The sequence below is a fragment of the Sparus aurata genome, chromosome 6 (assembly GCF_900880675.1).
Source record: "Sparus aurata chromosome 6, fSpaAur1.1, whole genome shotgun sequence".
Classification (NCBI taxonomy): domain Eukaryota; kingdom Metazoa; phylum Chordata; class Actinopteri; order Spariformes; family Sparidae; genus Sparus; species Sparus aurata.
In genome coordinates this window covers 31,299,113-31,310,159 of record NC_044192.1, presented here as the reverse complement: position 1 = coordinate 31,310,159, position 11,047 = coordinate 31,299,113, and the positions used below count along the sequence as shown (strand labels likewise).

The 11,047-nt window shown below is 41.5% G+C and overlaps 1 protein-coding gene across 1 annotated transcript; it reads left to right on the top strand.

Moving 5' to 3' along the window:
* The first annotated feature begins 230 nt into the window (after positions 1 to 230).
* On the top strand, positions 231 to 8,159 carry LOC115583948 (eukaryotic translation initiation factor 4E type 3-like). The gene is made up of 7 exons (XM_030421232.1): positions 231 to 570; positions 2,754 to 2,826; positions 3,888 to 3,982; positions 4,962 to 5,022; positions 5,119 to 5,185; positions 5,339 to 5,494; positions 6,659 to 8,159. The coding sequence occupies exons 1-7, from the start codon at positions 386 to 388 to the stop codon at positions 6,703 to 6,705; spliced, it is 684 nt and encodes a 227-aa protein (XP_030277092.1). The 5' UTR covers positions 231 to 385; the 3' UTR covers positions 6,706 to 8,159.
* The last annotated feature ends 2,888 nt before the right edge of the window (positions 8,160 to 11,047 follow it).

Genomic DNA, 11,047 nt, shown 5'->3' with positions numbered 1-11,047 from the left:
AATTCTACCAGACACAAAGATCACTTTCAGTTTAGCCCGACGTCATCACTCTCTCTTGTTGGTGTTTTCTATCTTGGTAGGTGTAATATATTCATCATCTCTGTTGGCACAGTTATCCAGTCTCCTTCCGTGATGGACTGGGAGATTTGTGTTTCAGAAAAACCAGTCGGAGTGAGGTCTCCTCCTCTTTTTTTCCCCCCTGCTCTCTGGAATGGACCAACTGCGACGTTTCCAGCCCGGTGACGCAGTTACGTCAGCAGTCGGTAGGCGGAAAAGCGGCAGTGTGTCTCTGTCCGAGCAGATAAAGCCTAACCGGGTGTTTTTATTTCGGAGCTTCATACAGGGGGGGGGAGATATTAAAACGATACGCCGTCACTCTGCTCAGATGGCGGTTCCTGCGGGTCACACGGACGTGCAGACGGACAGAGGCGGCCTGAGCGGCCAGACAGTGTCCGCCGAAAACAACATTGACATCGACGAGAAAGAGTTGGAAAACATCACAAAGAAACACCGAGAGGACGAGACGACGACGCTGCCCCTGCACTCACCTTGGACGTTTTGGCTAGACAGGTAAGATTGGCCGCGTCGTCGAACCGAGTTTAATCAAGACTCTCGAGGGGGGCGAGCAGGAGTGATGGAGGGAAAAACATGACCGAAGGCCGGAACAGCTTCCCCGAAGGCCTCCGGGAGCGAAATGTAGCGGGAGTGTGTCCGCCGCTGTTTACAGAACCTTTTCCCCAGAAAAGTTAGCATGTCCACCGCTGTGTTACCCAACTGTGACTGCTGCCCGACACGGCGGACATGTTCGGACTGCTTGTTGTTTTACTTGCAGTTCAGGTTACTTCAGCCCTGTTTCCCGGCAGGGGAGACTGAGAGGCTGTCCACCTTCACCTTTTTCAACAGCCACACATGTAACGTTAGGCTAACACTAATGTGAGGCTGTGATGCACTGTGTCCTCACATGGGGGGACACTTTATAAGCAATATAAGTGTCCTTAGTGCAAAGTGAGCTGGAGCTTGTCTCACGAAGAGCATGCTAACGTTACATAAGTGTCTTTCCTCTGTATGAGATCATAGGAATGTTGCCTGTCACGTGTGCTTTGTGTTTTATTGTTTCATGGAGGTGACTGTGAAAGAGCCAAATGTTAATGAACCAACAACAATAATGAGAAGTGAAGAGACCCTTGGATCAAATTAAGACTAAAACCTGTATAATCAATGCACTTATAAGCACAGCAACTGAAGAGTGATCAGCAACAATTCTGACATATCTATCTATATCGATATCTATATATCTATCCATCTATCTATCTATATCTATATCTATATATATCTATATCTATATCTATATATATATATGTGTGTGTATATATGAAAAAAGCAGCTTTTTTTCAGATTTATAAGATCAGATGTACCTTTTGTTGATCCCACCTGGGTGAAATTCAAATTTTTCAAAGCCACATGAAAGTGATATTCATTTGCAGAAAAGTGAAACTCTTTGTGTTGAGCAACCTGCGATGAAATAACCTTTGCACAGTTTACCCAAGTGCTGGTCTGGACTACAATTTTGAGGTACTTTTGTTGAGTTTTTTCCATCTGTGGCACGGCCGGCAGTAAAAAAGCTCACAGGCCAGCCTGACCTACATAGAAATATATAAACAAAAACATGTAAATCTAGAGGGGATATCACCAATGTCATCTACTTGGACAGTAAACCAATAAACAAATGTCTCCCCAGTGAAATAAATAGTTAAAACTGAAGGTGTATATAGGGGCATTGGGTTTAAAGAGGGTTCACAAATAAACAGTCTCCTCACCAAAATGATTGTGGGCAGCCGAGAAAACACAAATGGGGACCAGAGTTTCTGGCTGGCAGTCTAAGGGGATCAGGTTCTCAGTGAGTCAGGGACAGATTCTCCTGCTTGCACGTCCTCTCCACCACATTTATTTGATAAATGTAGTTTGATGTGTTACCAATCAGATCAGTGGCGTGGGCGGGACATTGTGTGGGAGGATGCTGGATCAGACACAAAGTAGCACGTTCTTATAGTTGGTTTATTTTACCGGCAAGTTGACTGAAAAACTGCGGATACCAGTGATCAGAAAAATGCTGAATATCGTCCCCAGTAATCAGCAAAGGCCGATCGTCGGTCTACGCCTGTAGCAGAAGGCAGCATCGCAAGGTACAAGACTTGAGAAAAATGCAAAAGAATAAAAAATACTAGCAATACAGGAAGTAATCAATGTGCAAATATTAGATATTTCAGAGCAAGTATATTTTCGGTTTTGGAGTGTTGGTCTTGTGAAAAGGCAGACATGTGAAGATGCTACATCGGGCTCTCAGAACTATAATGACGATTAAACAGTTAAAGATATAATATATGTAAGAATTAAGTATGGAAATGTCAGAAAAATGGCTGGACTTTTCATATATATTTTGTTGAGCTGTGTACCTCCATTGTCCCAAATGTTTCCTACAATGTTCACACCCAGAGAAATCCGCAACTTTACTCAAGGAAACGGTGAGTTTCGTTAGGTCACGCTCATTAGGCTCGTTGTTAACCTGTAGATTTAAGTGCTCTTTATTGTCATGTGCACGTGTTTAAAATAGATTAGCCAAGCAAAAAAAAAAAACAAACAAAAAAAACCAAACCATGGACCCTGAGCATGTTTGTTGGTGAGCAGCACGGTCAGCTTCTCTCCGTCACTGAACCGTCACTGCGAACCTAAATAGTTCTCACTTTTTCCCGCAGGTCATTACCAGGAACGACGGCCGCAGAATGTGAATCCAATCTGAAGAAGATCTACACGGTGCAAAGTGTTCAGGTGAGATTTGGTGTCGGCTTAAAGGGCTTCATCATCAGAAGGGCAAAGGGATCAAATGCATGACTCGGCTAAGAGTCCAGTTGCCTTGAGAAGAGAGTCGGTGATGAAAGGGAATATGCAGTTCTTTGGCACTTAAAGCTGCAGTAGGCACGGTTAACGGGGGGGAAATCAAACTCTGCCATCAGTGTGTGGATGAATGAACGTGGCATGTGTTGAACAGAGCTTTGAGTGGTTGGTCGAACAGAAAAGCACCATAATAAATGCATGTCCGCTCACCATATCATGACACATGAACATGTAGTGCAGTTTATGACAGACCATTGTTGCTAGTGTTACTGCTAACGTCTAAAGTTCTTCTTGAGTAACATGTTGTGTGGCAAGAGTGACTATAGCTTCCACCGCTGTATGCTGCAGTAGATACATTACTGCCTTTTCATATAATGCTCCAATGGCTTGTCAATCAATGGACTGATATTTCAGTATGAGGATGTGCATCATAAAACAGGCAGAACTAAGTTGGTAATATTGCAGTGGTAAATCTTTTGTTTACGTGACTCATTTTTGTAAACACAGAACAGACTTTGAGTTTCAGTTTGAATAAGCAGGAACACACAGATTGCACGAAGTCAGACTCTTTGATTACATGTGAACGCGTTCTTCGATACAAAGGCTTATATCCAAAGCTTTCCACAGGTTGTTGCCCGTTTAAACATTTCAACTGGATTACAGCAAAGAAAGTAGAGCGTACGCTTTCTAGGGGAGCCTGCCAAAACAATCAGCCGTAACAAAACCTGGAAAATCCACTAACGTGCAAAGTGTGACATAGCTCATGTGTGAAAATACAAAACATCTTGTAAAAAGCTAGCCCTTAAGAATTGTTTCTCTTTTTTTTGTGTTTGGCTTTATTCCCATTGTCAATATAACTACAGGGCTGTAAGTAAACCAAATACACGCCGGATGAAGGAGGCAAAATTCTGCTATTGTGTCATAATGAAAGGAAAGTAAATGATCTCTTGTCCACATGTTGTAGGTAATACCTGTCTGCTTTTCCCTGTTTGCAGATGTTCTGGAGTGTATACAACAACATCCCTCCAGTCACAGCCCTGCCTTTGAGATGTAGCTATCACTTAATGCGTGGAGAACGGAGGCCACTGTGGTGAGCTTATTATTACTTTGAGTGTGATTTTAACCCCTTTAACATTGGCTTGACCGAAGGGGTAACTGACTGTAGCTCATGCAGTCAGTAACTGCCTTGTACGGTTTATAACTCTTAATTCAGAATTTTAATCAGTTGCATTGGAAATAATTACAACACAAAACTCACTTAACTTAAAATACATTTAGATGTTAAATATCTCCGAACTGTAGCATCGTAAGATTTCAGAATCATTACATAGTTGTTACTAGAGACCATCTTGCAATGGGACCTCACCAACCTCGACGCCTGTCAACATGTTCCAACGAGTGAGTACTCAGTAGTAGTCATCACTACATGACTGCATTAGCACTCAGTTTTCATGGATCAGAGCTGACCCCGTCCTAGCTGCTGTCAGGGTCAGACCCTGTACCAGCTGTTCTCAGGGTCAGACCCTGTCCTAGCTGTTAATCATAAGACTGTTAAGTAAACATGTTTCATAACCATTGGTAGCGCATACATCGAAGCCCCCCCCCACCCTCCATTTTTCCTTCATGCACATGGGAGAAAAGATTCACACTCAGGCCAGTGTTTTTAACACTTTTTAAAACACAAAGAAACACAGCAGTGTGCCAAAAAATTCGGTGATGAGGACGACTGCTATCTACTTAACATGTTTTTGCAAATGTTTTATGGGAAAGCTATACATTAAACATGATAGTTAGATGCCAAGAGTAAACGATGCATACAAATGTAATTCAGACATAACTTTTTGTTTGTTTACAAGTACGCCTTAATGTGATGCTTACTACCAGTCAGGAGTTTTGCGCATGCTCAGGTTGTACAGCCCATTCTGATGGACAATTTTGTATTGTGGTAACATTTATTTCTATGTCTCTTGAATGGAGTTCAAGTAAAATAAATATATTCAAAATGTTTTGTGAAACTTTAAAATGCAACACCGTAGAATACGTTTGGTTTTAATCCTTTACCCCAACAGGGAAGAAGAAAGCAATGCAAAAGGAGGAGTATGGAAGATGAAAATACCAAAAGAAAGCGCTGTAAGTGCTTTGTCCCCCTTCACACAATAACACTGCATAATAATATGAATGAATATCTGATTAATGTATTATTGCTGTGTGTTCTTTTTGTCTCAGTCTGTAGTTTGGAAAGAATTGTTACTTGCTACTATTGGGGAGCAATTTGCAGATTACTGTTCCTCAGGTGAGCATCTTTATGTACATACATGTTTCTGTTTTCAGAAGGAATATATACATTCATACTTGATGAAAGAAATATTTTTTTTTTCCCCAAACACGGCAATACCATTGACTATTTGTTCACCGCCTGTTGTGTCTCTTTCTGTTTGCTTCCCAGATGATGAGGTCGTTGGCGTCAGTGTTAGCGTTCGAGATCGTGAAGACGTCGTACAGATCTGGAATAAAGATGCGTCTCTTGCTACCGAATCAAATATCTTGGGGAAAGTCTATGAGCTCCTCCCATCCATAACTTTTAAAGCTGTTTTTTATAAGTGTAAGTATGCCTATTTTTTTCCTAAGCGCGCTCCCAACTGATTCGCCATGGGTCCTTAGAGGTTGATGGGTGGTCTATAGAAGAGCCAATCAGATAGACATGTGCAGCACTTCCTGTAAGCAGAGCTAAGATGTCATAGCGTACAGCAGGGCTTATTACATAGTGCATTGTCTTGTGCTGCTACCTACAATAAGTGGCTGACCACGAGACCCAAGCAGAATATATCTATCCTGTCGGTACCAAACGGCTTGCTGGCAGAACCTCACAAACATGTTGTGCTGGTGAAACCGAGAGAGCACTACAAAGATGTGTCGAAATCTGCTGAAGGAGAGCTAGTTAGCTGTTAGCAGCCAGTGAGCAGAGAGTCCTGTCATGCGTTTGGCTTCGGGAGCTAACCGCCAGTGGAGCTGATGGCTTAGAGCAGAGCTAAACACACAGCTGGACAGAGAGTTCTTATTCAAAGTGTTAAACAGTGAGCAGCTATTTATTGTGACAAAGGTTTACAGTGGAAAAAAAAAGGACTACCAAAGAGATGAAATACAAGCAGTGTAAAGGTGTAGGAGTTGGAGGCCTCAGGACAAATAGACCACAGTATAAAGAAAATAAATTGTTGCATTAAAGGGGTTTTTATTATGTCACTGATAACTAACAAGTATAGTTAACAAGAAGAACGATTAGATTTTTGATCGTTCAGCTGATACTGCCTACAGTAAATTGTGATCAGCCACAAAAAAATCTTTTTCAGTCCATCCTTATTTTTTTCCACTTGTATTACAGAGTTACAAATGAAGATGAGCTTTTCAATGACATAGCAGACTATTGGAAAAAGTACACGTCTGTATAGTGGACTTAACCGTGCACACTTGTAAGCATGCCATAGGATGGTTTAAGACCTGTACGTGGCTCTAGGCTAACCAGGGCTTCTGACAGTGTAGGAAAGGCATTAACACAAATGGCCTACATACCGTCATACCTGCTCCACATAACACATTCACATAGGTCAGTCTTGTTACTACATGTTAACATTTGTTCCCAAAATCGTAATAAGTGAAGGTTTAAGGTTATTTGAAATTGAGGGAAGATTTTATTGTTGTAGACGTGATGTGCATGTTGAATGACTGACAGGAAGGTTTATACTCACCCTGATTCCTTTATCTTTTCCAGCTCACATGGAACATCATGCCTTTGAAGGAGGACGCTCAAGACATTAGATTGTAAAGCACTTTTTTTATTTTTATTTGAACCTGAACTGTTCCTGCCTTGTCATGAAGGCACTGTCCACAACTTAATCGAGGATATTATTTTGCATTCAACGAGAAATGTCATCATTCTATTTTTATAACTTTTAATGACTGATGCCTTGTTTCATTTCAACATGGGTCCTAAAGCTCTGAGCTCTTCATTGAACGTATATCCAGCATAAATCTCATCCACAGTTCATTACTCCATGTTGACTTCCTGCTATACTGAACTGCACTGTCATGGTCCTGTTTCCTGCACGGCCTCTGGACCTCCACAATTTATTCCCGGTATAGAGGTAGCAGCTACATAATCTAATGTGTTTTTAAAAGTTTGATACGCAAGACATCTCAGTTTTTCTGTCGTACTTCATTTAGCTTAATCGGTGCCAAAGCACTTTCCTGCTTCCTAAGAAGTTTTTATCCTCGACATGTTTTATTCAGCTGGAGTTTTTCTACTTTGGAGAATGGAGTGAATGTCCCATTTGATTTCTTGTAACTTCACCAACTCTGCATCAAACCTAAATCAGGGTAACACTTGGAAATATTGCACACGACTACCTATTCCAATCACAGTGTCCCTCAGTTATAAAGCCATCACAGGGAATCAGAACATATCTGAAGACAGATGTGGCCCGAAGAAACATTTTTGACGTGTTTTTTTGTTTTACAGCTTTAGTTGAAAGAGCAGAAACCCATCCTGAAAGGTGCCTCTTTGAATGTTCTCGTCCTCACTGCACTTGACATTTCTCCGCATACAAATGTTGAAAGTGCACCCTCTGCTCCCCCTTAATGGAGTCATGGATTGTTTAGTGTATTACTCTGAAGAGATACTGCACATTTTTGTGCTCAGCCAGTGGCGCTCCTTTGTACTTGTCTGTGCTCGTCTCCCCTGCTTACTGGACTGCGTCCATGTAACCACAACACACAGAGGGAAACAAATGCAGCATTATTTGCTTAAAAGAAAATAACAACAGGTGTTCCCATATTTAGCATGGTTGTTGATACAATGTCAAACATGACCCTTAGTAAAAAGTCAAGTAAGACAAGTAAAGGTTGACTGGTGCTTCAAAGACAAGTCCACCTTAAATAATGAGCTGCACTGATCTCACCTGTGGTCATGTTGATTATGAGCAACACCACTACTACTAATAAATAGAAAAACCATGTTTTTATGTCGGATCCCTTTACACATTTCTGAGACCTCATCACCCAGTCCGAGCCCCCTCATCTAACACTTACCGTGTTACTGTTGTATTGCAGTGTAGGCTACAGTGAACTGAATGCTTCTGTCAGTATCGCATCACTTTTCATAGACCAGTTTTGGACTGGTCGATGAGTTAGTTGGAGGAGGACAGTATTTCCTTTGTAAACATGATTTTTGCAGTGACATGGACAAAGTAAATAAAATGGAAATAAAAAATGAATTGATCAGTATCTGTGTTTCTTTGTGTAAAGTGCAATCTTCACAATAACACGATCATATGTGTGAAAGGACGCAGTTGTGTTTCAGGCATGGGGTGTGTTTTAATATGTCATCGTTTACTTATGCCAAGCTGTTAAGTGCTGATTCATCACATTTAATCATATCAGTTGTACTTTGACGAGTATGTCTCCTCAGGTGAGACTGGAAATACCTCAAGAAGTCTCGCAAAGGTCAGGAAAGCAGTCGGCAGCAACGGCTCTGCAATTAAGTTAAGACCTTAATGTGTTTCAGAATTTACAGTGAATCCGGGTATGATAACCTACTCATTTCCACCAGTGTGTTAACTGGCCCTTTTCACTCAACTTGTTAAGAGTCAGAAAAGTGCAGGTTTGCCTAATAACACTGATCATAGCCTGGTTCCCTTTAAGTGCCTCAGTAGTCATGACAGTGTGACAGTGAGCTGGCATGAATAATAGAAAAGACCCTGAAACTGAAGCAGCTGCATGGAATTCAGACGTCATCATTCTTTATTAATTACACCTGTGATTTTCCCATAGTGACATGATTTCAGTGGAAAAGGCATTTTAAAGCTGCATTACGAGGCAACGCTGTCTATGCAGCCCAATCTGTAATGCATTATAGACATAACAAACATACTTATAATTAATGTTTATGTGCCTATACCAATGCATAATCATAGTTATAAGCACTCATAAGAAATCATAATGCTTAATCAAAAACACCCATACATATTCATAATTATCATAACATGTTGTAAATCATTCTATAGAAGCCTATAGGTAACTATCACTTTACTTTGAATTGGAGGGCACTCACTGACTTTGTTACTTAAAGCTATGAATAGATGTCACTCTAGGTTCATTATAAAGCATTATGGACATATTTAAAATGCATTTATATAGGGTGTTAAAAGTGCATTGTAATGCATACTTACAATGTGCCATAATGAGCCTGTAGTTATACGCACTCATACATATTCTTAATGATAATGATAATAATGATAATGCATGTAAAAAGCCTTTTATAATGACTTATAAGCCAATAACCATACTACTGTTATGACTGCTGGTGTAGTATAATTCTTATAGTTATAATACATCATGATCATCATTTTTAAATGCATTTAAGAATGCATTATGATGACAATATAAGTTACTTATAGGTGTCCTAATAGATAGCTAGGCACATTATAATGCACTGTAAATATGTTTATAGACATGAGCTTCATAGAAAATGTTACCCACTAGAATTAAATTGTTGTTGTTTGAGGGCAACAGGCTGTAAACACAACATTGACATAAACACCTTTAAAGTCGATACGTCTGCCAAAAGGATTCACTCACCCATCCAAATAATTTAAATCAGGTGTTCTAATCACTTCCATGGCCGCAGGTGTATAAAAGCAAGCACCTAGGCATGCAGACTGTTTCTACAAACACTCCAGCGTGGTACTGTGATAGGATGCCAAATGTGCAACAAGTCCAGTCGTGAAATTTCCTCGCTCCTAAATATTCCACAGTCAACTGTCAGTGGTATTATAACAAAGTGGAAGTGATTGGGAACAACAACAACTCAGCCATGAAGTGGTGGGTCACATAAAATGACGGAGCGGGGTCAGCGGATGCTGTGGCACATAGTGCGAAGAGGTCGCCAACTTTCTGCAGAGTCAATCGCTACAGACCTCCAAATTTATGTGGCCTTCAGATTAGCTCAAGAACAGTGCGTAGAGAGCTTCATGGAATGGGTTTCCATGGCTGAGCAGCTGCATCTATACATCAGCAAATGCAATGCAAAGCGTCGGATGCAGTGGTGTAAAGCACGCCGCCGCTGGACTCTAGAGCAGTGGAGAGGCATTCTCTGGAGTGACGAATCGCACTTCTCCATCTGGCAATCTGATGGACGAGTCTGGGTTTGGTGGTTACCAGGAAAACGGTACTTGTTTGACTACATCGTGCCAAGTGTAAAGTTTGTGGAGGGGGGATTGTGGTGTGGGGCTGTTTTTCAGGAGCTGGGCTTGGCCCCTTAGTTCCAGTGAAAGGAACTCTGAAGAGATGTTGGACAACTCCATGCTCCCAACTTTGTGGCAACAGTTTGGGGATGGCCCCTTCCTGTTCCTGCATGACTGTGCAGCAGTGCATAAATCAAGTCCATAAAGACATGAAGAGAGAGTTAGGTGTGGATGAACTTGACTGGCCTGCACAGAGACCTGACCTCAACCCGATAGAACACCTTGGGGATGAATTAGAGCGGAGACTGAGAGCCAGGCCTTCCCATCCGACATCAGTGTGCAGTGGTGGTTCTAGACCAGTTTTAATAGGGGGCCAGGTTGGGGCCGGCTTTTTTGTTAGGGGGCACATACAACCCGGGAAAAAAAGATAAATCCCTCATTCAGACAAAACAGTGTTTACAATTTCAGCAATTTTGATTGGGTAGTAAACTGCTGAGACACTTTATTTCAGCCTTTCCCTTCAAAACAAAATCATTGCAAGAAATCTGTCATTGTATTATTGATGCAGACTCGCTATCAGGGGGGCCACAGGGGGGTCCAGACTCAGAGTTACGGGGGCACTGACCCCTGTTGGCCCCCCCCCCCCTAGAACCGCCCCTGAGTGTGTGACCTCACAAGTGCACCTCTGGAAGAATGGTCAAAAATTCCCATAAACACACTCCTAAACCTTGTGGAAAGCGAAGAGTTGAAGTTGAAGAGTTGAAGCTGTTATAGCTGCAAAGGGTGGATTGACGTCATATTAAACATATTAAGAATGGGATGTCACTTAAGTTCATATGCGACTCAAGGCAGGTGAGCGAATACTTTTGGCAATCTAGTGTATGTTTTAGCCAGTGGCTAACTTAGTCTGTCATGCGGTG

Bases quoted from the DNA above. Each gene is read 5' to 3' on its own strand.
- LOC115583948 (XM_030421232.1), top strand. From the start codon at position 386: ATGGCGGTTCCTGCGGGTCACACGGACGTGCAGACGGACAGAGGCGGC. The intron at 571-2,753 runs GTAAGATTGGCC...TTTTTCCCGCAG, and splicing joins TGGACGTTTTGGCTAGACAG to GTCATTACCAGGAACGACGG. The intron at 5,023-5,118 runs GTAAGTGCTTTG...TTTTTGTCTCAG, and splicing joins AAATACCAAAAGAAAGCGCT to TCTGTAGTTTGGAAAGAATT.